Source organism: Monopterus albus, unplaced genomic scaffold (genome assembly GCF_001952655.1).
Source record: "Monopterus albus unplaced genomic scaffold, M_albus_1.0 scaffold186.1, whole genome shotgun sequence".
Classification (NCBI taxonomy): domain Eukaryota; kingdom Metazoa; phylum Chordata; class Actinopteri; order Synbranchiformes; family Synbranchidae; genus Monopterus; species Monopterus albus.
Window position 1 is genome coordinate 1,855,958 of NW_018128066.1, and position 27,682 is coordinate 1,883,639.

The window sequence follows — 27,682 nt, forward strand, 5'->3', positions numbered from 1 at the left end:
GGGCCTCCTCCCGGTGGGACATGCCTGGAACACCTTCCTAGGAAGGCGCCCAGGAGGCATCCGAAAGTAAACATACATATATACATATATTGCAGCTCCCCCAGCCTCATACCTGCTCTCTTTTGCTCCCTCTCTCCCCACCATTGCACCTGATTCTGTCATGTCTGTAATAGAAAAATTAGAAAAAGCATTTACATACCTATTATACATACTTCCAACATATACTGTCTGTCAGTTCATCTTTTTTGCACCCCCCCATGCATTCATGTGCCTGATGCACACTCCCTCCCTCCCAGCATTGTCACTGCGTCAGTCCTGTGTACACCTCAGTACATTCCATTGTTAGATGTGTTATATTCTAGCCACTTATACTCCTGTTTTCATTCACTCCTAAATCTTCATTGCCATTTTGCATAGTCCATGTTCTGTGTTTCTGGTTCTTCAGTAGTGATCATGTTAGAAGTTTGATTAGGCTTAGGAAACCCGTACTTCAGCATCCCTGACATAACAGCAGTGAACCAGCAACAAGTAACCTGACTGTTTGCTGTTTTTGGAGAATTCTGAACTAAAATTTGTGATTAAAACAGGATGTTTGTGGAACATCAACGTTGCATTGGTGATAGGGCTGTGTAATGGCAAGAATCTGGCGATATAATAAGTACAATACAGGGGTTATGATTTGATGTATTTCGACATATTGCGATACTGTGAACAAGGTGATATATTGTGATTTTTAAAAAAAATCACATTTTAGAAAAAATATTATAAAATAAGCCACACACCAATATATACATAAAATCTCCTATTTACTTTTTTATGCAGTCAGAACTGGGATCTGCATTTGCATTTGTAGCACTCCCTGTAACAACCAACAACTACTTGTCATGTGAACTATTAATTAAAAATCGATACTGTGCTTTTAAGAATGAGTATAGTATTACAAAGCATAATATCACAATATTTAAGTATATCCATATTTCCTTACACCCCTAGTTGGCAAAGTGTAGTGGGTCTGAGACACGGTGCCTCATCCTCAGTAGAGATCAGATAATGCTTGGTGGCCACAGTGGGCCACCTGCAGGGGGTATAGGGTGACCACACAGTAATGTTTTGTGGCCACGTGCCATTGTTAATGTCAGCCCCTGATAACAGTGGCACTGTGTGTACTGTTCATTTTGACTTTGGTCCACTGGACATGGAGTACCACAGTGAAACTGCTACTACTATTAATTATGACATTCACTCTAATCTGTAGCAAGGGACAATGTGTCATAGGAAATTAACACAGTATTTGTTTACATTTACTCTGACTTTCTGTTGCTTTATGCATATACAGTATGATTGTACTGCTGCTATAACCACCATTTACTGGCCACTATTTTGACAGCTGTGAATGTACTCGTATACCCTAATAAATGGACTACATATGTAATGTACTGTATATGCAAAACTGAGATATTGATATTGCACCAGATAGAAATACTTTAAAATAATGCAGGCTAACAGTTGAACAGTTGTAAATGGGCAGACACAAGCTGCCTTGGGCAGATCATAAACAGAAAGATCTTTGGAGAATGCCAAGTACTGCGCTTTGTTCAGGTGCACCCTCACTACAATAATTATGCTACTGTACAACTTAACTAAGCTAACCAGAACCACAACACTGATGTAGTGAGTGACATCTTTAACATTTGTTTGTTGTATGTTCAAAATCACCTCATAATCTATTCATTCAAAGATTTCTCACTGGGGGTACAGCCATCTGTCCAAGAGCTAGATGGCTGTAATAGGCTCAAGTATGATCATAACTGATTGTTGATAGCAAGACATAACCTCTTTTTTTCCTCCTCATCCATTCTATGTCCACAAAGATCCCCCACCCTCAACACACCCACCCGCCCACCCACCTACTAATAAACAAGAGCCTACTGTAGCAGATCACCATGGTAATCATTTTTACATCTATCTACAGTGCCGTCTTGGTTTGAATTTTACCACCATGGTTGACAGTTGTCTTCCAGTGCCAGTTGGTACAGCCTATCTTTGTTTGTTATACTAAACATGAATATGACATTACTCTGGCGGTATTAGTGCCTTGCTTTAGGGCTACTGCTGTTTGTGTATTCCAGCTGTCAGCAGATCTATTTACTCAAGCCACAGCAGGGAAAACATCTCTGCTGTTCTGACAATTTTATTACTGTCTCTATAGCAACATCCCAGAGAGAAAGAGGTGTGTGTTTCTGTGTGTGAATGTGAGTTCTGTTGGTAGTGATCTTGCTACTGAAAGAGAGCTGTAAATGTTAGATGTATAGGAAATGCTGCAGTTGCATGTGACTTGACCATAGCTTTTAAATCGGTGACTGTAATAAACCTGTAAAAACACAATAAATTAGTCATTCATGTGGTGATACAAAGTACCTTTATTGTATACTAAAAACGGGGCTGCACCTAATGATTATTATTGATATTGATCAATCTGTCTATAATTTTACATTTACTCTGTTTATAAATTGACAAACCATTTCAGCTTTACTCAAAGTAATCATACTATCATTTTCTCATTTCTTTTGTGGTGGTCAGTAGGAGTTATCAACTGTAATGGACAACATCCTTTCTTCAACCTGGCTCATACTGACTTCACTGTAAAATGCTACAGGGAACAGAAACATAGAAGAAAAAAAATCACAAACAAACCCAACTGATCAATCATAGTTCACATTTTTGAGGTGCACATCAACCAGAACAGGACCTGAACCTTTTTACATGGGTAAAGGTAACACTGAGTCAGAATTTTAATAATCTCTAAATTTCTTCTTGTCATTCTGTAATCCATGCTCTTATTTTGCTTCTACATATTATTTGTTCCTTTCATTTAAACCATGATCTGGCCCAGTCAGTGTTATATTTTGCTATTTAAGCAATATAACACATTGATTGATTACAGTGGTTCAGTAGTTGCAACTGGAAAGCTGTTTTTTTCTCAAGATAATGCATGAATATTATTAGCCATGTCAGCATTTTACATTCCAGGGGGTCGTTATTGATTTCTGTGATTTTCAGAGGGCTGCCATTTATAGTAAATATTTAAAAACTGTCTGATATTCACAGGTTCACAACAGAAGTTAAACTGAAGCTACCTAAATCAATACATTGTAAGTGAAAATAAATCAAATGCCCCCTAAGTTTAACAGTCCACCAGTTAATCCGATGTATAGAGCTAAACCAAAACATTCTCAAATGCCCAATATAGCTTCTTCCCCCAGTGCATGATCTCATCCCATCCCCTCCCAGTTTGATGACTTCAAATAATCTCTGATGGCTCGATGGAATCTACTTTCTTCTGATTGCAAACAATTTAGGTTTTTCACCATCTACAGTACATAATATTGTGACAAAATTCAGGGGATCTGTGGAAAACTCAGTGCGTAAAGGTAAAGGGCGAAACTCAATGTTGAACGTGTATGACCTTCAAGCCCTCAGGGAGCATTGCATGAGAAACTGTCAGTCTACCGTGATGAATATAGCCACATTGGCTTGGAAGTACTTTGGAAAACTGTTGTCATTTAACACAGTCTGCCGGTGCATCCAGAAATGCAACCTGAAACTCTATTGCTGCGTTTCCATTATTGGAACCTAATGAGCGGTATACCCGTTATTTCACCTCACATAACCTCCCGGGTTGACAGAGACCAGCCTGCTTTGTTTTTCCACTGTATTTTCTCTGTGTCGGGTCTCTGTCTAGAGGAGGGAGGGGCCGCCCCTCTCAAACATGCACTCACAGCTGAGCAGAGGGAGAACAGACGATTTGAAGGATCACTCTGCAGTGCTGCAATCAGCCAGTAATGAGACTGTATGAGCAGTATATCAAACAGCTGTTAAACAGGCAGAACAAAGACTTGCAGAAGTGTGACGCCTTCACCTCTTTGGCCACAGTTGTTCAGTAGGTTCCTATAGTGGAAAAACCTGTTATTACTCCAGGAGGACACATACATCAACTCTGTGCAGAAACACAAATGAGTTCTCTGGGCCTGAACTCATCTCAGATGGACTGAAAGACAGTGGAAATGTGTTATGTGGTCAGATGAGTACATGTCTCAGCTTGTTTTCAGGAAAAATGCATGTTGGTTCTCCGTGCCAAAGACCATACAGACTGTTATCAGTGAAATGTGCAAAAGCCAGCATCTGTGATGGTATGGGGGTGCATTTGTGCCCATGGCATTGGTGACTTGCATATGTGAGAAGGGACCATTGATGTGAGAGCATAAATTGGGATTTGACTAGGTGCTCTGATCTCCCCGTTTATTGTTAGCACTTGCTACTGAGGAAAGGAATGATTTATTAACTTAAATCATTGAATGTACTAAGCTAATTGTGTCACAGACCTTAAGTGCTATGTGCATTTTCTGACTCTTAGAATATGAAAACCACGAATTGAGTTGAATGCTGAATTTTTTTTTGTTTTTCTTTAGCGGTAAGACCAACATTTCATCAAGCCTGAAAGGGTTTGGAGAAGATTTTGTCAAAACCGTTATTAGACTTGGGAAATTCGTTTGACTGGAAATTAGCATGCCCGCCTCTAGAAACAGCACTGCAGTTTTTTTCCCTGTAAAAGCACAGCAGCAACAACATACAACAGTATCTGAAAACATTTCTTTGAGCTTGATGAGATGGACTATGCAGGTTTGACCTGTGATGGTGATATTGTTGAATGGATAACTTGTTGACATTGACTAAGTGGAGCAGCAGAAACTAGAATTACAGCTTTGGGACAGAAGTGAGGTCACCAAACTTTGACCATCAAAATCCTAATCAGTTCATTTTTGAGTCCTAGTGGACACATACCAGATTTGAAGAAGTTCCCTCAAGATGTTCCTGACATAGTGTTTACAAGAATTGGGCAGACAGACGGACAAGAAGAAAACATAATGCCTCCAGCTGTGGCTATCGCCAGCATGAAGGCATAAAAATATGCACACAAGCAATGTCTAGAATATAATTCTCCATTTATTTTAGTGTCCAGTAACTTCAGTAATCAGCAGTGTGGCACAAGGCCGAGAGCATCAAGTAGTAGATTATGGACAGAAACACAGAAAAACCTAATGAAACTGCTACGGCTAGTCGTCAGAAGTCACAACCGAGGACCCAGTAAATGCAGGACTCGGACACAGATTTAAGATCAAAACGGTTTTTAATCAGTAGTGGTAATAGAAAATTATAAGATGTAGTGTGGACGTTTCAGCTGGTCACGAGGCAACTGGGCGCTGTGTTGACTGGACCGCTAGATGAGCAACCTGGGGTAGACAGTGAGTAGAGGCAACCACTAAATTGAAAGCAGAGGAGTAGGGTGAGAAGACTGAGCAGATCAGCAGTGAGTCTTTTATATGGGAAATAATGACGAGAACCTGGGTATGAGGAATGATAGCTGTGCAGGGAGGCAGGAGGTGGTGAGGTGCCTGCTGACCGGTGCGTGAATCCGCTGGCAGTGGAAGTCGTGGTTCACAGAAGGTTTGGCTGCAGCCCAGCTCTACGTCAGTCTCGCTGTGGAGGTGCATAGAGCTCAGCAGGATTCTCCTAGAAAAGACTCAAACTTGCGAGGAGACTACAGCATACGCACAGGTTCCGAGGAAACTTAAAACAACCAGTGAAGACTCAAACTGGTGAGAAGACAGCAGGATTCAGACAAGAATCAATTCCCCAGAAATAATAGTTCATACGAAAAAATACTCAAGGGGATTTCCTCTGGCAGAAAGCAAATAGTTCAGTTCACAATTCAGAAAAAACACATGAAACAATACTGGGATCACCAAGGCACAAAAAAAAAGGAAACGCAGGTTAGTAAGATCAGAAGCTTATGGGAGTACTTGCTGGACATTGAGAGATCATCTGGCAACGAGGACACACCAATGATCTCCTTAAGTAATGCTCCGCTGATTGGGAGCAGGTGTGCCTCGCCGCCGGGAGTGTACTCCAGCACCTGCCGGGGCGGAGTTGTTGATGGTCCCAGGGCTGGCAGACGAGGTGCTGGGAGTGCACCGATCCGCAGCCATAACAGAAACTGTGATAAAAGGAAAGAAACTGAAGAACTCCAACATTAGAGAATGACCTAAATGTACATTATACAGGAAGGGATTAGCACAATATCTGTTTTTCCTAAATGCTACATTCCATCTTGATGAAAAATATTACTACTTGTAGTGTTTCACTGAATTTAATCTATCTAAACATAGGCAGTCCAGGGCCCTCTGTTGCACAGAAAGGATTATACATTGTAACCCATCATGTTCATAAACAGCAAGCTCTGTTTGCATAATTAAATACTCCTATAAAGCAATTTATAATCTAATCCTGTCTTTTATGTGCTGCTTAAAATGTCACCCATTGCTGGGGTTGAACGCAGAAATTCAAGAAACAAACCTTTGGCACACTAGAATTTATGTTTTAGTCACAGAGCTATGAGGACTACTCACTCACAAGAAAGGAACCCACAAGAGAAGCTGAAAAATGAAGGAGACTCTTAAAGTATAATTGTTAAAACAACATCATATTGTATTGTGACCTTTCTATCAGTAGTCCTTATTCTAAGATTATCCATATAGAGGACTTCTTTTATATGCAAAAGAAAGCCATGATGCTACATAAATAATGCAGGCAAGGTGGGGTGCTACACAACAACAAATTCACACGGCTGAGGCATGGCAGTACATGTATCATGTCATATAGCATGAAGGCTTCAGAGGACTCCTATAGCTGTAAATTGTACCTCTGAAGACACATGAGATTTTTATAACCTGTACAGTACCAAAAATACATGCTACAGACCACCAAGAAGCTGAATGAAATGGTCGTTGCTGAACATTGAAAGAGTATAAAGAAAACCTGAGATACAGCATGAGTCTGGCTTATGTGATTCATGTACCAAATTGATTTAAAACAACAGCATAAATGGGGTGTGTTTCTGAGCCAAAGAATGGGCACATTCAATAATCAATGCTAACAAGCTCCCCAAAGCTGCTTCTATGACAGTAAAATAGGTAACCAAGTATTACTGGCAGTTCACCATTAATTAGTATTTAGTTTTTGAGAAAATGTTCATTGCATGCAAACAGCGCATCTTCCTGACTTAGGATGTTTGGAATTTTTACTGTATAATGGTGCGGTTATGCTCAATGCACTGACCATGGTGCTCACCAACGGTGACATCAGCCCTGAGCCAGAACAGTTTATACTCCTGCTTGAGGCACACTTGACTTGCTGCAGTCTTCTCCTAACTGATAGGTGTCACTGCTGATAAAACACAGTCTACACCACTGGAATGGAGAATGTGAAGGTATGTCATGCCGTGTTGAATGTTTGGACATAGGTGCCATTTTAGGAAGGAGGCGCTGTATTTACCTACATACATTCTTGTTTTCTTTGGCTAAAAAGTTGCTTAAATCATTTAGATTTCACTTTATTGACTGTGGTAATTCAAAATGAATAAGCTTATCTGACTGTAGCTAACTTGTAGCAGACCTAGAAATCCCATAGACTGGAGCTAAGTGTAAGATGTATTCTTTTGTAATTTTTATGGTGAAAAATCCTCTAGCTAATTTGTGATTCATCAACAGCAGTATTCTATGTTCTGCTTTACACTGAGCATTTCAACTAGGATATAAAGATATTGCAACAGATTTACGATACAGTGCATCAGCTGATTCTGGACTGATATGTTCTTGAAGCTGGTTGTAAGATCAGTGTCACAGTTAACATCTATTCAGTGCTGAGTTATTTATAGTTTAAAAATAGACAAAACAAAGCTGGTACCATGTAGGGCTATGGTAAATTCTACCTTATAGGAATGAGGACTAAAATAAAAACAATTTACAGTCTGCATATTTAAGTCAGAAATCACTTTAATGTTTAGAAAGTAAGGTGAATCTTGTCACTGTCAATCAGTGGAGTGCTTTTTAACTAGTGGCCAAAAATTACCTACAACTTTGGTTTTCTTCCCTTTTTGTAACTGCCAACTATCTCAAATTTGATTGATTAATTGATTTAATTACATCCTCAGAAACATTTAATGTAGATTATTCAGTTACTATGTTTTTCTTAACAGTTTGTTCATGCCCTCAATACAATAATAATCCCATGTCTTTTGTCTTTGCTAATTCATTTGTAGTGTTCCTTTTTTCACAAGGCGCTGTGTGTATGATTGATTTAGAGTTTAACGAAAATGTATGGGCATCCTAAAGTAAAGATACAAATTAGAAATTCACACCATTCACATAAAAATGATTTTTGTTGGTACATAGTGTTGATAAATGAGGGCCCAAGACTCTTATCAGTGCTGTTGTAATGAAAGGTTAAAGGTCTGCTCTCAAATGTAATGTTAGACTAGGTTATACGCAACATAGTCAATAATAGATGATTAAATGTACCAAAGAATAGGAGAGTATTCATATGGAAGTTCAGTATATGAGTTAAATTATGTTTACCCATTATCTGGCCCTAAGGAAGGAGGTGTCAGGCCATGCTGTCTTAAATCTTCAGTGCCAAAAATTAGGCAACACCATTTTCCAGACCTAACCTACTCTTAACACAAAGCATCCCTGAACCCTATTCTCACCCAAGCAAAGAGCAGATATGTGGCTTGATACACAGCATCTGCATTGTATTTGCTCAGATTAAGCAGTGGCTGGGCCAACTGGCTTGTAGTGACAGTCACCTCTGAGAGCTGGGTCTGCTCAGTTGTCCAACCACTGACAGTTCTACCAAAATTGTCTAACAACAGAAGCCTATTAACAATTCCAGTGAGTCTGTAACAATATTATCACCAACACCAATACAAGTTCTGTGTGGGTATAGGAGTCTACAGAGTCATCAGGTGGGCACTCTTTCACTAACTGGTGTTTCATTGAGTTGGGCCCATGACACAGACAAGGCTCAACAGTGTGTTCCAACATCACAGAATTTATTTGCCTACACCCACACACCCAACACAATTCTTCATCTGCTCAGGGTAATTAAAGCTAACTGTTACCAGTCACTAGCACTAGCAAAATTTCAACTGCTGTTCTAGCCACCAAACATTTAAAACAGCTCACCAGATAACTAGCAGACTTCTGCTTCCTTTTATACTGCATCAGAAACCACCCCATGTTAGTATTCTTTCCAACAAACCAATCAAACTTCTATGCCCTCATGTTAGCTTGCCCATGCCAACAACAGGAAGCAGGCTCCCAGCCTGCTGCATGTATTAAACATTTCTACTATGCTTTTCCTCCTGTGCTAGTTTACTTCAGCTTAGCAGACATAATTATCACATATGTTGCCATTTATAAATATTATTAACATTATTAACATATTAGACATGTTCGCAATAAAATAGCTAAAAATATATCGATATTGGCAAGGGTTAGACATATGCTGGACGTTAAAGCACTGCGGATTTTGTATTGTTCATTGATTTTGCCATATTTGGAGTATGGCGTTGAAAACTGGGGAAATACATACAGGAGTTCACTTCAACCATTGTACATATTACAGAAGAGAGCGATAAGAGTTGTGCACAAGATGGGGTATAGGGATCACACAAATGTAGTTTTCATACGGTCTAAATTGCTAAAATTCTTTGATTTAGTGGAATATAAGACTGCTGTGTTTATGTATAAAGCCAGGAAAGTGGGGTCAAATTATGGAATAACTTAACTATGGACATGAAAAATAGTACCAGAATTAAGGAGTTTAAATATAAATATAAATGTATGTGCTATACAAGATATATGCAAGAATAAGAACAATCTGTTTTATTTATGTAGTGATATTGCTTGCAGCCAATGTTGCATAAATTTTGTATAATATGATGTCATGGGGTAGGACTGGATAAGTTTGACTTCTTCCTACTCCATTCAAACATGTAATAGGTGTAAGCAAACTGATTTTGAATTAGCATTGGTTGGATGTGTGTAATCATGTGTGTTATTGTCATTTGTTCATTGTTCTGTTCTGTTCTGCATGTTTGAAAGAATAAATCAATCAATCAATAAATCATCTACTTATTTTTACCCCATTCCCACATTTCTTCTGCTCCAGAGCCATTCACTGGACCTTGCTGCACTGTCAGTTAGATTCTCAATTACATGTCTTAGGTGAGTTAAAAGGACAGAGCCTAACTCACATAGTAGAGAGACAGCTGGCTTGGCTTCAAATCCCATACAATCAACTTCCACGGGGTGGACTTTAACTTCCAAGCCACGCTTCTCTGCCTCCATGGCTTATTTTGTGTATTTCAGTTTCTTCCTCTCATAAGCTGTATCTACAGAATCCTCCCAGGGAACTGTAAGCTCGACAAAATACACAGTATGCTGTGCTTCTGACTTTCATGTGCCAGTCTCTCCCTCTGCCTTTAGCTGGCCTGCCTATTCAGAATAACTTGCTTCCTGCCTTTTTCACCCTCACAAACAAACAAAATCCCCTCTTGTTTCTTCATCTCCTACACTCAGAGTTTATCTCTGAGAGCCTGCTTTCAGTAGCTGCTGCTAAACATTTCAAAACTTGATTATGTCTTCAGGTCTATCGTCCTTGAGCCAGGCTTGTTTTACACCCTGAGAGGATGTGCCGAAGTGATGCTACACTTGAACACAAGGGACATATCGGGTCCTCACCTTTCCTTCTATTCAGACTTTGGGGAGAGAAATGCCCATCATAAGTTGCGCCTAGAAAGAATCTAATCCTTCCTGAATCCATGTCCCACATTTCCCTCCAACTAAGTTTCTTCCTTTCTACATCTTCCCACCTCATCCACTGTCCCTGCTGAGCCTGGGAGACTGCCTTTTTACATCTACCTGCCTCTTAATCTCTTCAGTAGTCATCTGCTGCTGCTTTGCTCCAAGAAGGTTGTGAACCAAAACCACCATGTCCGTGCTGTACCTGCCCTACAATATCCCTGTGTTTAAGAGCTGCCTGAGCCTGCAACACTGCCCCCTAGAACAAATAAGGTCACAAAAATACATCACAAAAGTCTAGAGATAGGCACTTCACATACTAACAAAGCTTGTCAGTGGCTCTGGCCAAACTAGCTTCTGAATTTCAGTATTCTTCTTAAAAGCTTAAAAACATAGCTCATTGCTAAAGGTGATCTAATTAGGTGTTGCGATTGGCATTTTATTTCCATGAAGAAAACTGTTTGGTGGTCATTCTCCTCTTTGGGAAAGGGTATCCCCCTCACCTTTGGCCTCTACATAACAAACCAAAGTAGTTTTCTGCAGCTGACTATATCCCGTCTTAGGACCACCAGGTTAATAGCATCATATCAGCCCCTGGAGGAGCAGTCACACATCCCCTGACACAGACACTGGCAGAATCCATAGACCAGGCAAACTGTAAGGCTTGAAGGAACTAAGCTAACACATACAATGCCCAAAGTCACTCTCTGAATTACCAACAAATAGATTCCTAGAGGCAGTGAGCCAAAGTATAAGAAACCCAGCAACCAGACCAGGATGCGTGGGACATGATTACAGAACTTGGAGAGGGCATCCTGATCAGCTGGCCCATTTGAACCCATTGATACTGAGTCCAAGCTCTGCTCAGCATAGATGTCAGAGCTGCTGTTGTGGCTTGGGAAGTTCTGTGAGTCCCTCTGAACTTCCATAATGGTGATGACCAGGCAGTTGGAGGAGTCTTGTGATGGGCTGGAGGACAAAAAGCTCTTTGGAGTCAGGATCACCTCCCTGTTGTGGTCAGAGCTCCAGGATTTGTCCCACATTGCTAAGTGGGACATGATGTTAGCATCATCGGGCAGGCTGGACACCTCATACTCTGTGATCTCAGTCTCGTGTCGGCAAAAGGGGCAGGAAATACAGACTGCACTGTCAGCAATGTCCAGGATCTTAATGAGGCAGCGGGCACAGACACGGTGCAGGCAGTCCAGGATCTTAGGCTTGCGATTGTTGGCATTGTAGCGCTGGTAACAGATTTTACACTCGAATTCCTCTTGTAGTGGACAATCCTTCTCTTCTAACTCAGCCTGAGGACAGCTCATCTTCAAGGCATGTTCTGGTAAATGGGAGTAAGAGAGCCAGAGACAGGTTAAGAAAAAGATTTATAGGGATGGTCATTAATTATGTGGTTTTGTATTATGTGGAACTTTAACTAGAATGTTGCACCTGGCATTGAAACAAGCAGATGTTTCTGAGTACAATAGCTGATGTATCTCTGCCCAGCAAGAAAAGGTCAGGGTGTCTCCTCTCACTGCTTCTATTCATTGTACCAGCTGCTGATGAATGATTCATGATTTGGTAGCTGGATCAGGGTGTGATCCAAGAGCCCTTTAGGGCAAAGAGAGAGCTGGTAATGCTATTGATCTTTTGGGAGAGGTGGTAGGGACAGCTTCTCCTTCAGCACTTTATGTTGATTCAGTGTTTTATTGTTGTTCAGAATCAGAATCAGCTTTATTGGCCAGGTGTGTTGGACACACAAGGAATTTGACTCCGGTACAGTGGCTCTCAATGTTTATGTACAATGTTCTTTTTTAAGGCAATGAGTAGACAAGTAAACAAAATAAGACAGAGAAAAGAAAAGAAAACATGTTGTTGTTGGTAGCAAGTGTGTGCAGAATACAGTGTTATTGAAGGTCTTATAAAGAAACATGTACTTTGTTGTTTTTAGTTTTTTTTTGTTGTCCATTTGATGATAGAAGAGAGAGGAGATTAAACAGTAGAAGAGAAAGTATAGGCATCAATATTGATCAGATATCACAATTTCTGATCCCCCAAATTAGCAACTCCTGAGATACCTGCTTTAGATACAGCACTCACTTGCCCTCCAGCATTTATAATGACAAATTCAAATTATGATCTGAGGTTAAGGTTTAGGCTTTTGTGTGTACAAGTTGCCAGCACATAGTGTTATTTTCACCTCTTTAGCAGTACTAGTTAATGCCAGACCTCACTGGCATTTGACTATCAGACTATTTGCTGACAGCTGCTGAAGTCCTGAGATGAGAACACACCAGGTTTACTCCATGGAGAAACAGCAAGAATATGTCTGTCCTCATTAAGAAGGTGGAATAGTTGTAAGTATGCATTCAAAGACACTACACATGAATAGGACTGAGGTTAAGGAGCCCCCATTTATTAATTTAACCATTTAAAATGCTTTTTAAAAAGATGCATGCCCACTTTTTGATATTGATTTTTTGTGTGTGTGTGTGTGTGTGTGTGTGATGTATGCATTTATCAAGTAATTAGTTGTTTTGCCTTTTCCTCTTACGTTCATTAGTTGGATTTATAGATTGGATCACATATTTAGAAACTTTTGATCTTTATTATGGCCATGTGTCTGAACTTGCATTTTTAATTTAAAATTGTAAGCAAACTTTAGAATCATGTTCTACAACATTTTTATTCATTAAGGCAGCTAATGGCTCGGCATAACATTTTGGTGTTGTTTGCAATGTTTGCTGGTTACACCAGCTGGTGCAGTTATTAATGATACTGGAATGTTAGTCATGTGTTGATGGGGTTTACTGTATCTGTGTCACACCCAGTATGCTATCCCAGTATGTACAGTAAATACTGTACAGGAAGACACAAAGACACATATCAAACTTACAAACCACATAAGCTAACATACTCTTCTGCCCACATGATAAACTTGTGTTAAACAAGAAATGACCTGACAAGAGGTCCTGAAAGCAATGAAATGAGCATTACTTTGGTTTAGAACTCAAGGCTAAGATTATAAAGATAACAACTGATTAATCTCCTGTTTGTGATTACCCTTTAAGAAACACCTGTGGTTTATTATGGTTGTATGATACTAAGGGCAAAGCACAGAAGCAGCACTTTGTTCTCTTGCCATATTAAGTCTAAAGAAAAACTAGAAAATGACAAGCAATAAATCAAAACACACATCCAACAGCAGGCTCTACTGCACATCCAATTTCAGACAGTTGGTCATGATACAGCATTGTGACTAGATATTACTGTTCACCATTAACACACATTTTATTTTATATTACAAAATGTACTGTATCTGAACCATGATTGGTTCTCTCTCTCACAACCAGAGGTTAGGCCTGAAACTTATTCTTTAGTAAAGTAAAACTACCACACTGTGGATTGTCACTGATGTAGTGAAATATGCCTTGGAGTTTTTCTCTCTTGTACAGCTTGAATGCTATTGTAAGACCACTGAGGTTCTGGATCTTCTCACAACTCTCTCAGGTTGAAATTTTTGCTCATCTAATTATGAGTAACCAGCCAGTGATCAGGTGCTTGAGTAAAGAGAGTTGAGCAGCTGTGGTGTCTAATCTAGGAGACACCTACTCAGTGGCATTAGCTCTGTCCAAATTTTAGAGGCATTGTGATTGTTTGCTACCTCTAGCCACCATTATTATCAGCCATCATATTATGCTGACTTGGACATCCTATATATATCCTGTGTACACTGCTCAAAAAATAAGGGAACACTAAATCACACATTAAATCTTGATGAATGAATTATTCAAAGTGAAAACCTTTACTAATGTATACTGTATAATTTGTTCAGATTAAAATGACATATAACAATGATCAGTGGAAACCAAACTCATCAACCCATGGAGGCTGTATTCAAGATCACAGTGAAAACCAAAGTGAAAAATTGAAATGACAGGCTTATCCTAGTTGTACGAACTTCATCATAGCAGCTCAGAATGTGAGTGCCACCCTCATGGAGTCTGTTTCTGAAGGGTCTGGTCAGAAACATACACACCAGTAGTCTGCTGGAGATCATTTTTAGTGCTCTCGCAGTGCTCCTCATGTTCCTCCTTGCACAAAGGAGCAGATACCAGTCCCACTGCTGGGTTGTTGTCCTTCTACAGCCCTGTTCAGCTCTCCTGGTATCTCCTCCATGCTCTTGAGACTGTGCTGGGAAACACAGCAAACCTTCTTATGACTGCACATATGGCTGTGCCATCTTGGAGTATCTGGACTACCTGTGTAACCTGTTTGGGCTGCAGGTACTGCCTTATGCTACTAGTAGTGACAATAACACCAGGAAAACACAAAACCTGAGAAGAATCGGTCAGGAAGGATAAGGAGAGAGTATTTGTTTGTGGCCACCACATGCAAAACCATTCCCTTTTGGGGGCTTGTCTTGTGTTTGTGTCTCCATTGCACCTGTTGTCACTTTCATTTGCACCAAAGCAGGTGAAACTGATTCACAGTCACCTGTGCTCCCTAAATGGACAAATAGATATCCTGAAGTTTAAATGACTTGGTGTTGTGCTGTGATGATCAAGTGTTCCCTTAATTTTTTTGAGCAGTTTATATTACATATAACCACCGCTGCTCTTATTATTTATATTTACTGTGATGGTGCAGGACTCTGTTGTGTATCCCCCAGATGTCATAGTCAGCAAGTACTGGGTAGAGCAGTGTCTGAAGCTGGCTTTGTAGTTTTTATTTAGGTTTATGTGGTTAAATTCAGTATAGTTCAAAAAAGGTTTAGAAAAGGTTTTGTAAAACCTCCAGTATATCAGTGATTTTGTAAGCTATAGTTGTAATTTCATTCCTTTTACTTTGTACTTTACCTCAGTATTTGATCATTAACAAGTCCCCCTCCCGTTAAGAAGATGCTATATAAAGAAAAGCCATTCACTCATTCATTCATGACCATGAAATATACATAAATTGAATAGGTGGATATTGCATTGGCAATTGCCCAGCAGGCCTCTCTGTGACATGCTGACTGTTAAATATGTCAGCCACCAGTCTGCTGTGTTAAAAAGCGTTATAAAGAATGATAGAACTAGCTCCCGCTACTGTACATCATTCCCAGGAGCAGAATTGTCCAGAAGCCCCACACAATTAAATGTTGTAATCAAAGGGCATAGCAATAGGATTGTGCAAGCCAATATGCAACTCTTTGTTATGTAACACACAACAATAATCTGAATGTGAAGGCTACAATTGTAAACTATCCTGTGGAGTTTATATTGTGATGGCAAACAATCACTCGTGCATTACTGTTCTGCAGTTGCCAGAAGTATACCCCGAGTTCAGAGTTTGCTATTGATCCATGTGTTCAGCAAGCTACAAGAGTTATTTTCCAGTGCATATAACTCACTGTTGTTTTTACATTCATTCTGCTATGTCACCTTTTAAAATTTGGCTTAGGCGCTCCACAAAAACACATAGGGCAGAGACACGCCAAATCGACGTGGCTTGGTGTGTTGGGTCGAATAAGTGGCACTTGAACACACCGCACAGACTACAGCCAACAGCCAACAGCCAGCTAGCATGTACATTCTGTGCCTGCGTGAGAGAACTAACTCCTCTTTTCAGCAGATGGCAATATCTGTTTTTGTCATTCAGAAAGGGAAATCAATCAGTTAATCAATCATAATCTTTATTGCCAAGTACGGCAGGTTAAAATAGAAAGAAGAAGAAGAAGGTTCCTGGTTTCGAGCCCCAGCCGACCCCCTTTCTCTGTGGAGTTTGCATGTTCTTCCTGTTCCTGCATAGGTTTTCTCTGGGTGCTCTGGTTTTCTCCCACATTAGGTTGATTGGCAACTCTAAAATTAAACTTCATCCAGAAGGGCATCCGGCATAAAACATGCCAAGTTTAGCTTGCGCATCATCAATTGGGTGGCAACTGATGATATGCGGTGTGCTGACCCCTAATGGGAGCAGCCTAAGGTAGAAGAAGAAGAAACAAAGCAGCTCTCGTCGTACAGCTGCTTCAAGACATGCTTCAATCAAGCATGTCTAATAAAAGGTTGCCAATGGCCCTGCCATTCTCTGTCCTTGGTCTTTTGGTTGTGGAAGAAGAACAGAGGTAGTGGAGGTGAAAAAGGGAGAAACCACACTAAATGGGTGAAATCATGGATACTAAAGTAACATACTCCAGTGGCTTTCCTGAGCATTTCTCATCTCATGCATTGATTTGCTAAGATGAACAGCCAATGAGAGTGGTCTCTTGCGCTAATGAGGTCTGACACCGATTCAGCTTGCCGAATTGGCCGAAAAGCCGCTGACAGGGTTTTGACTAATGCCAACAGTGTGGGACACACTGGGAAGATGGGCCCAGACAGACGCTCACCAGTGGCCTGATGGCGCAGCTGTATACCGGTTTCACGGTATACTGTGGTACGAAAATTGATGGTTATCATACCATGCACATTTGTTTATTACCGGTATTGAAGAAAAAATACTTTGCACACAAGTAGGAAGTTGGTTGACAGGCAAAGTATGTCTTTCTGTTGTCAGTGCATTTAATGTAGTCATTGCCATCGGGATGAAAAGAGAATTTCAAGATATGTAACAAAAAATGCTTCTGAAAAGGATCACCAACCAGTATGGTGGTGGAATAAGGTTCTTTGTAGTGCATTTTTGCCTCCCCTATGCAACTGCTTCATTATCTTTATTGTATTTTTCTTGGCTAATGATAAAAGATATCCAGTTTTAGCAGAAAAGGTTAATATGTTTACACAACCAATTATGGTTCACAACTGATAGAACAGAGCTTTTGCTGCAGGGATTTTAAACAGCATTTGGATTTGTGAATTAGTTAATTGGATAAGATAGTATTGTGTTTGTTAGGTTCTAAGGTGTTAATTAGAATAATGGAAGGTTGACAGAGAGTATATGCTCCCCATGTGTTTGTGTAGTCTGTCCTCCTACCAGGTTTTTATTTGCAGTGGGAGGTTGTGTGGCTCAGGTCTGTTGAAGACACCTGGAAGTTAGCTCATCCTCCAAGAGTTTGTTCCTCATATTAGTTTATATATTGTTCCTCATATACTGTATGTTTGCAATATACAGTTTTGTCATTCTGATTGTACACATTGTAGATGTGCACACAGAACATCTATTGTATGTCTTGCTGTCCTGGAAGAGGAATCACTCCCCTGATGCTTTTCCTAAGGTTTTGTCCCAATCCTTTTCATTTAAAGGGTTTTTTTGGGGGCATTTTTTCTTAACTGATTTGAGGGTGTTGTTCAGTATGCTGTACAGATTGTAAAGCCCCTTGAGGCAGATTTTTGATATTGGATTATATAGCCTAGATAAAATTTGACTTGATTTGATTTGATATAGTATTCTTAAACACAATTTACTCTGCATTCAGACTGTAGCAGTTGCTGACTGTGGCACAAGTTAGTATTTCAACATAAGGCAGGGCATATGGGGAGTGCTCAGATGTGTTTGGTTTCAATGAGGTTGTAGGACCCAAAGGATCCACTTCAGCTGGCTTTTCACATGGGCAATGGAAACGCATGACTGGTCATTTTAGGAGATTAATTGAGTAAAGCATGTGATCAAGTTCAAGCTGATAGCTCGAATGTACTGCCATTTACTGCCGCACACAGTATATTTAACAGTCCCCCACAGCATCCATCTGTAGGGGCAAATGTTATTATTGTTGGGTCTGAGTCTGGATGCCAAATACATATCCTATATTCACATTAAACATCTAGTAAATGTGAGTTGGCTGACTGAAATGCACTTCTAACGATTTACTTATATGTACTGTAAAGCATAATATATGGAAAGCTAAAGTTCACATGTGCTATTGCACTATTGTGACTCTTAAGCTTTATTAACCATCCTATATAACATGAGAATCTGTCTTTATCTTAAAGAGTAAAAATTGTTAATGTTAACTTGGAATTTACAGAAACAGGGTGGAGGTTAATAACACAGTGTGTTTATAGTAACAACTCCTCATGTGTGAATTCTAAAAGTAACCTAAATGATAATAAACATCTTATTATTGAAAAATGCTGTCTGCTCTAAATTTTTAGCATTTTTCTTAGCACTTTGTGGAGAAGGTTAGTCTCTTGGCTACAGCTAAGAGGGTAAATATATTGGTTTGGCATTGCTGAGCTTGTTGTGAGGGCTAAATGTCACGGCTTCAGCTGGGCTGATGTTGGTGCCTTGTGGCTCACTGGGGGACTGATGGTGATTCAGGACAAACTTCGGAGACATTTGCTTCTCAGATTATAGGTCTAAAATATAATACCAGTTCCAATCATTCATTACTGAACACAACTAGGGAATAGCATGCCGACTAGTGAGAGAACTAGGGCCATATTATACAAGACTAGGGCTCTTAACTAACTGAATGCCCAGCATATGATGGGACTAGATTTTAGATACTGGATATTTCAGATAAGTATTTAATTTCCACTTGTCAGTATGGCATGTAGCTACCTTTCTATGACAAGGTCAGCACCGTGCTGTTTCTAAGCTCTCATTTGAGTGAGTGCAGTTTCATGTGTCTGGCATGTGCTAATTTCTATCAAACATGTATGATCTTGTGTACTACCATTCTTGACTTCCCTTTATGAATATGCACTCTAAATACCCTCCATAGAAAACACATTATCTGCCAATTCATTTCTTTTTATAAACCACAGCACATAGTGTAAATAAATTAATAAATGAAAAAATACAAATGATTTGGTGTTGACGTTTTGGACTACTATTTGTAATCCATGATATAGAAAAAAAAGCCCTATATGATTGCACCATGGAGTCACAGCGGTTAATATATTGATTAGTTTGGCTAATCTCAATACATACTGGCAGCTTTGTTAATACATCTTACCATGGTTGGTTACATTATGTTTGGTTACCGTTTGATTCAATTCTGTATGACTTTGCCAACATACAGACACACTCACAGAAACAGAGCTTCATTCTTGAAGCCTGCTATCTTTGGCTACGAAGTAGGGAGAGGGAAAATAGCCTGTCATTATTGCTGACCAGTGTCAGACTATAGCAGGGTGGTGGCTGATGACATATGCTGCCACCTAATAATACTCTAGACATTTCTCTGCAGAGAGGTATTCACTTCTGCAGGATTAAGTGGGCAAGCCTATATTGCCTGCACAGCTTTTCAGAAGGTCAAACCAGAGTAAATTTGAACACAGGCATGCAGAATGTACTGTATGTAATAATATTGTTATACTCAATTTTAACAATATGTATTATTATTTTTGTCAGTCAGTGTTGATTTGATTCTCTGTACTACTTCAATGCGGTCCTTAGCTGTGTCCCCATTTGCATTGAGTGTCATTCTTACATTGTCTTTCTCTCTTTCTTTCTTCAAAAACACACACACAACAGCCTGCACTCATAGCTGTGTTTGGTAAATTAAGGGCAGGACAAATACTTAATCAGCCAGACACATTACTTACGACACTATGATTGACTGCTTAACATATACTTTGCATATTGACTGTCTTGTTGAATCACTGTTTGCAATTTGTGGCCTCTTGCAGCTCCGTGCAAACAGAGCAGCCTGTCTAGCATAGTATGCGGTTAGTAAGTAGTGACATACAGTAGATGCTGGATGAGTAAAAAGCACAGCATTTGAAATGTTAACACTTTTTTGTCTGATGCACTGAATGTATTTGTTGCTTAGAACTGCCAGTACTTGATTGCTAAAGGAAAGCTGCTCAAAGCTTCAGGTGACAGCAAAGTGAAACAGGCCAGTGTCAGTAAAACAAAAGATGCCCTCAGGTGTAAGCCAAAATCTGAACATAGTGTAATCAAAGTATGTCTGTTAGATAAAATGTTGAAGAGCTGTTTGAGAACTGTGACACTCTTTACATTCAAGAGCCAGGTTATATATCTTGATCATCCTGCGCCTGTACCAGATGATTTAATGGATGAAGTATGTAATGAGGATGTTGTAAATTATAGGCTCAGGTGATCGTGATGATGATTATTTAATGTCTTATGGATGATGGTTTGTTTTTGTTTTTTTTTAATACTGGACTACAGTATATTATCCTCTAACTGTATTTCTTTGGACTATTGGCCTAAAATGTATTAGAAGAAGTACTGTCCCATTTTTGTAGTAGTTTGTAGCTATGTGTAAGAAAAGGTACCACATTGAAAAAGAAAGACTTAACTAAACCTAAATCACAAATCTTGAAAATGTCATATAGTGGTGGCAGAAACACTCCTTTCAGTTTCATCATTTACATATTTATATTATTCATAAGACTGATTAAAATTTTTCGTTTGATTAATTTTCTCCATTTTGTCTTCAACAACATTACCCCAGTGCATTTGCTTACAACCTGCTGACTTTTACCCACTTCCTTATTCATCAGTTTCCCAGAGCAAAAATGATTTTGACCTGCTCTCAGCTCTCAAGCCTGTCCTGGGTAGTTCATCCCTGTTTTCCATCTGATAGCCTGTTTGAGAGCAATCCTTTATTCCAAATTGGGGCCCACACAATCCAGCTACTTAGTAATGGATTAAAAGTGAAATAGTTAAAGCAACTTGTTTGTTTTATCCTTTACCAAGCAGACAGGCTTTCTGCAGGTTTTTACACATACACATACACAAATGAAAAAGGCTGATGCAAGGTAAGCACACACACTGTCTGTCCTTATTCAGACCTTGTTTTCACATCTCTAAATCTTGTCCAGCTGCAGAGCACAGAACAGCAGCACAGAATCTACCCTCTTTGTGTTTTTGTGTATTTTTATTTTCCTCTTTCTCCTGTTCCCCTACTGTTTTCTTTCTTGATTTATTGTCATGACTGTTATTCTGCATTAGCTGAGGTAAACCAGTCCACATAACAATAAACATGTATTCCACTTGTATGAGTATGTATGTGCTACATTACCTGCAGTAGTTATGAACTGTCCACAGCTCGACAGCTGCTGATCTGTGGATACAGCAAATTAAATGTAAGTCCACAAGCAAAAGATTATTTGCTGGACGGACAAACTCACACACACACCACAACCCCCAAACAAATAAACTGCAGCTGAAGTATAGATGCACTCCCGCTCTACACAAATCATCTGCAGGTTAGTGTATGTGTTGTTCCTCACCTTGTCCCAGTGTGTGCGGCTCCCCCTCCTCCACCCCACTTGTTTCTGCTGCTCTGTCCTTCATGTAAATCCACCTCTTTCATAGCAACACTCCGCATCTCATTCCTCTGTGTGCAGATATATCGGAGGGAAGCGTCAACCAGACTGGCAGCATTGGAGGATGCAGCGGAGGGAAGGACAGCTTCTTACCAGAAGGAAATCTTGCACCTGCAGAGGCTGCTAAGAGAAAGGCAGGAGGCTGAAGAGAAACTGCTGCATTCTAAACGGTAGGAAGGGAGTGAGGAGAGAGAGAGAGAGAGCTGAGGAGAAACGGTAGGAGGCAGGCAGGCAGACAAAGGGAGGAGAAAAGGGAGAGTATGTACTGTATGAATGAGAGGAGATGGTGTGTGTAGCCTAAACAGGAGGGAAGCCAGAGCCAGCTAGAGGTGGCAGCAAAGTATGCATGGAGGGAGTCAGTCACATCAACAAAGCAATTACAGATTAGAAACAAAAATATAAGTTGAGACAAAAAATTCAAGTTTTATAAAATTATGCCTTCTTCTTACTGTTTTCCTCAAAAATAATAAATCAGATTTTAATAAGACCACGTGGCCACACAGCATTAAGCTTGACTGACACATCTACTGCCTGGATATCTGATTTTTCTTATCATACATATATTGGTACAAAAGAACAAGGAATGGTAGTACAGAAGTGCTAAAGATATGCTTTGAGGTTATTACCTCCGCCAAGGGTGGGGGTTGTTCTTGCCAGCATTTGTTAGTTTGTTTGTGCATTTGTTTTTTAATAGCATAACATAACTTCCGGCGCCAACAGCAATGGCAGCCGTGGTTACTCGCACTCTCTCGTGTTTGTTGTTTTTCTTTGTTTTCTTGGTCTTTTGCAACTCATCCCGGGTTACCTTTACCAGAGAAGAACTGTTAAATATTGGACAACTCACACCGAACTACCTTCCTCCAATTTTTGTGAACGAAGATTGCTGTATGGACATTGTGATCGGGGGCACAGCGGCAATATACAGGACCTGGAAAAAAAAACACTGCTGTGGAGCGGGCGCCCTGGTGCAGTTACGACAGAGGGGAACCCACTCCCGTCTATTCACCGGGCAAATTTCTGCTCCCTGGTCAACAAGATGGATGAAATTCTTCTCATCAACAGGATTAACTCTGACTTTACACGCTCTGCTGCTTTGTGCTTCACAGAGACTTGAAAGGCTGATCAACTCGATCGCGGTCAGTGCGATTCAAGTACCGGCCTTCTAGGTGTTCAGAGCGGATTGCATAAAGGAGATGTCCGGGTAAACGAGAGGAGGTGGAATCTGCTTCTACATAAATGAAAGTTGGTGCACAGATGTCACAGTGCTACAGAGGGCATGTACCGCAGACCTAGAGTCTCTTGTTATCAACTGCAAACCCTTTTACTCTCCCTGTGAATTCAACAGTTTCATGCTAATGGGAGTGTACATAACACCACAGGCTAATGCTAGCGCACTACGGCTCCTAGCAAAACTGATAACTAGCCTGGAGCTAGAACATCCCAACTCTCCACTCATTGTTCTAGGGGACTTTAACAGAGCAAATCTCACCCACGAACTGCCCAAATACAGACAGCACGTCACCTGTCCCACCAGGGACAAAGTCACACTGGACCACTGTTACACAACAATAAAAGATGCCTATTGTTCTGTCCCCCACACAGCTCTCGGACTCTCAGATCACTGTATGGTCCATCTTATTCCAACCTACAGGCAGAAACTTAAAGCTGCAAAGCCTGTAGTCAAAACAGTGAAGAGCTGGACTGAGGAGGCTAAGTCAGAACTACAGGCCTGCTTTGACTGCACACACTGGAGTGTATTTGAGTCTGCAGCTACAGACCTGGACCAACTCACTGACACTGTGACACCTTATATCAGCTTCTGTGAGGATGTGTGTGTGCCCAAAAAGTCCTTCTGCACATACAACAACAACAACAAGCCCTGGTTTACAATGTGGATGCCAGCATAGCAGATACTGTTATGTCATCGTGTTAAAAGGTCACTTCACTCTGAAAATAACGTATGTTAAAAGATCACTTCACAAGTCATGTAAACTATGGGTGGAGTCACACTGGACAAATTCTAATGGACAACCAACCTCTGGTGTGACGTCTCTTGGAGCGAAGCCTGTACCTCCTGTGGTTAGGATGAGGTTAAGTTCCTTTTCATCGCACCAATCTACCAGAGTCTCCTGTTGGCACACACACACATATGATTAATTATTATGAAACTCATCACTACTGCACGTACTGTAGCTAGATACAGAAGAAAAATAGACAGATTGATCAAATACATACTTTGATTTCATCAATCTCATCTGGCACTATCTTGTAGGCTGCAATCATGCCCCCCAACCTGAGAAATTAAGAAAATCATTAGATCACAGATGTACTGACACGTTATTCATAGATTTGATGGTAAAAAAAAATCCTCTAGTCTTGCAACCCTCAGTGCGGTGGTCAAAACTGTCATCTGATGAACTGTGGACCTTGTTCCCTGCTATATATGAAAAGCTAAAATTAAAAAGGACAGTCTCTCTTTTGTTTATATACACCATCCTGATGCCACAAGTGGGAAATGGAGGAGGTTAACCAACAGGCATGGACGGATCATGAGACAACAGGGAATCAGATGACAAGGATTCACTAAAAGTGTGAGAAAAATATAGCAAATAAAACAGTCAAATGAGACCACAGGAGTACGTAAAAAGAAGTGAGAGACACAGAAATATAATATAAAAAAAGGGGAGAGTGAATGCCCTCGAACACTGCCTCCTGACAGGATTTTCCACAGGTTGGCCCACTGAAGAAGAGAGCTGCAGCTGGTGAACGGCGACCTCCTGTGGCCAGCCTGGATATGACGCCCTCAAAACAACCCCAGGCTCAAGGTGAAGGCTCTGTACAGACATCCCTTATGTAACCTTTTCTTTTTTTTAGGAGTACTATTTATGGGAAAATAGTGCATCATGTTTCCCATCAGCCACTTACAGTAAATGCTATGATACCCTTCCTCAGACAAATACTCACAGCCTCCAGGAACATTAATCATCAGCGATTTCTCTGCCTTTCAGATGCGGAGGCTATAACTCTTCACACACCAAGTTAAAAAGAGTAAATTCTGCATCTTGGAAGTACAGTATCATTAACCAAACTCCATCGGCTCTGCTCGGTTTTTAAACGGGGCAGCGGCGCAGCAGAGATAAAAAAATATTGTAGCATGCATGGAGGCAAAACTCAGAGGAAAGCTCTCTGGTTCTGACAGAAGAGAAGTCACAACGAATCATTTAAGATGTATTTTTTCATGAAACACTGCACATGCAGATCTACTCGGAGCATCCACTAACTTGTGCACCCACACAGCATCTACACACGCACACTCCCTGCTGACATTTCTATGATATGCATGAGTGATTGACTTCTCTTGATGTGCTTGGGAGGGGGTGGGTTTTGCATCTCTGTGCACGTGTGTTTATATGTGTTCATGCATATGTCTGTTTGTGTTTGCGTGTCTGTGTTACATCTTGAGAGAGTAAGGGAGATGTCAGGACAAATCACCTCTCCACCTCTCCTGGGGATTTTATATCTGTTTCAGCCCAAATGAAAATATGCTCAACACAAATAACTAGGGTTCCTTCCCACCGTTTCCTAGGCAACCCCTCCTGTCTGAAGCCTCTAGTTGCTGTGTTATTCATTGTGAGAGGGTGTGTGAGAGTTTGCATGTGCCAGCCAATGTGTATATACTGTAACTATCAGGGATTCCATTTCTGTGCATTTGTAGTTTTTGTTTTTTACATGGCATGTTCATGAAAAAACTTTAAGATATAACGTGCTTTGTATGTGTGTGTATGTGCATGTTAATAAGCAGAGACTCTATCTATGTTAAGGGCAGATGGCATAAGATCTGCAGTACTTATGTATTTAAATGTGTACCAACAGTACAGCTGCAAGCAGATATATACAGGTGCACAGAAAGCCATATGTGTCTGGGTGTATTAGCATGTTGTATCACGTGTACACTATATACACTATATCACTAGAGACAGTGCTTTTCGGTGGTGGCAGAAGTACCCAGATCCTTTACTTGAATAAAAGTAGCACTAAAATTTTTTGGAGAGGTTAGATGTTGGTGCTGATCTGTATCATAATTTTGATACAGAAATATTTTAAAAGATTATTCACTATCATGAGTGCTGTTGACTGCATGTGAGCCCCCTTGTGACCAAAGTGTGTGGCTGCACTGCTGATCACTCAGAGCACACACAGAGGCAAATCCTTAGGTTAGTGACACCTAGGTTAGTGACATTGTTGCGATAATGGTTGTGAGTGCTCATTATCTAACCAAGCTAGCTCTATTAGCAGGCAGCTACATCTCGTTCAGAGTTCAGTGGTCTATCTGTGAGGTGTTCCAGCTGCACATTATTTGATGACCAAGATGGCGGCACGTGTACAACGTGAGGCTCAGCCTCTTCGCAGATTCTGTAATTTTGCAGTGATTGTTTTGTTCATTTTGTGTCTGTTCATGCACAACAGCTTCACCTTACTATCCTATACCCGGCAAGAACTTTTGGATATCTGTCTACACCACTCCAACAGTTTTATCTCCAATCTTCGACTCACCCCTGAAATCGCCAAAACACCGGAGGCTACGCATTCTACCTGACCAGACGGAAGTGCTCGCAGGTGGCGACAAGATCATAAACAAAGGCATGGAAGCACGGAGGAGATAGAGCTACGCTAAAGCTAACACCACATCGGCTTTCTTTACCCAGCATTTTCCTCGCCAGTGTGCGGTCATTTGTGAACAGGATAGGTGAAATACGGCTTCGCGTCACCAACAATAAGAGACGTATGGACTGCAATATTATGATTTTCACTGAAACCTGACTAAACAGAAGCATACGGGCAGATAGAATGGCAGATGACTCTGGTAAGACCCGAGGTAGAGAAAGAAAGTCATTTTCGTGCTTTTCCAGTTTAGGGGTCGCAACATTGATGACTCACATGTTGACATTCGGCAAGTGTTTTACGCCGGATGCCCTTCCTGACGCAACCCTGATTTAAACCCAGGCCATAGCGGCGAGAGCACTGCGCCTTAACCACTAGCCTACCAGGGACGGCTAAGACCCAATCCAAGGCAGAGGATGGTGCATTTATGTTAACAATGCTTGGTGTACGAACTCTGTCATCACTGAGAGACACTGCTCAGCTAACCTGGAATTTCTTATGGTTAAGTGTAGACTTTTTTTTTTTTATCTGCCCAGGGAGTTCACTTCCACTATAATAACTGCAACCTACATTGCCCTGGACGCTAATGCTAAGCTTGCTATGAATGGCCATTAGCAAACAACAGACTGCACATATTGTTGCGGGTGATTTTAATCATTATCACTCCAACCTAAAGTCAGTGCTCCCTAAATTCCACCAGCATGCTTCCTGCCACACTAGAGGAAATGAAACTCTGAACCATGTTTACACAAACATGGCAGCTGCATATAAGTAGACCCCCCCTCCCCCACTTGGGACGCACAGATCACCTTTCTTTGTTTTTCATTCCCAAGTACTCACCACTCATCTGCCGTGTGACGACATCAACGAGGAGCATCAAAGTCTGGCCAGAGGGGACAGACTCTGTACTACAGGACAGGTTTCACCACACTGATTGGATTATGTTTGCCTCCTGGGCTACCTGCAACTCTCACACAGACATTGACACCTAGACTTCCTCTGTGCTGGACTATAGTACCACTACCACTGACAGTGTCACAACCCAGAAACAGATCACCATGTACCCAAATCAGAAGCCATGGATGAACAAGGAGGAGTTCCTGC

At 40.7% G+C, this 27,682-nt stretch overlaps 2 protein-coding genes across 4 annotated transcripts in view; one reads left to right on the forward strand and one right to left on the reverse strand.

Annotated features, from left to right (window-relative positions):
- abcc12 (ATP-binding cassette, sub-family C (CFTR/MRP), member 12) overlaps positions 1-27,682 on the forward strand; it is a 64,335-nt gene that overhangs the window by 925 nt on the left and 35,728 nt on the right. For all 3 annotated transcript variants that reach the window (XM_020617159.1, XM_020617160.1, XM_020617161.1), the window contains exon 2: positions 21,938-22,086. The gene's annotated coding sequence lies outside the window, so the exon portion shown is untranslated. The remainder of the gene's footprint in view (positions 1-21,937; positions 22,087-27,682) is intronic.
- Positions 9,960-21,930, reverse strand: LOC109969934 (E3 ubiquitin-protein ligase RNF182). Its single transcript, XM_020617164.1, has 3 exons — positions 21,821-21,930; positions 21,610-21,651; positions 9,960-12,036 (listed from the first exon to the last, which is right to left on the reverse strand). Exons 1-3 carry the CDS (start codon positions 21,882-21,884, stop codon positions 11,291-11,293), a joined length of 852 nt encoding a protein of 283 aa, XP_020472820.1. The 5' UTR covers positions 21,885-21,930; the 3' UTR covers positions 9,960-11,290.

What these genes read in the sequence shown, in the direction of transcription:
- LOC109969934 (XM_020617164.1), bottom strand. Translation starts at nt 21,884, where the DNA reads ATGAAGGACAGAGCAGCAGAAACAAGTGGGGTGGAGGAGGGGGAGCCG. An exon ending in GCCGCACACACTGGGACAAG is followed by an intron (nt 21,652 to 21,820) that starts GTGAGGAACAAC and finishes CTGTATCCACAG; the next exon opens with ATCAGCAGCTGTCGAGCTGT. An exon ending in ACAGTTCATAACTACTGCAG is followed by an intron (nt 12,037 to 21,609) that starts GTAATGTAGCAC and finishes CCCATTTACCAG; the next exon opens with AACATGCCTTGAAGATGAGC.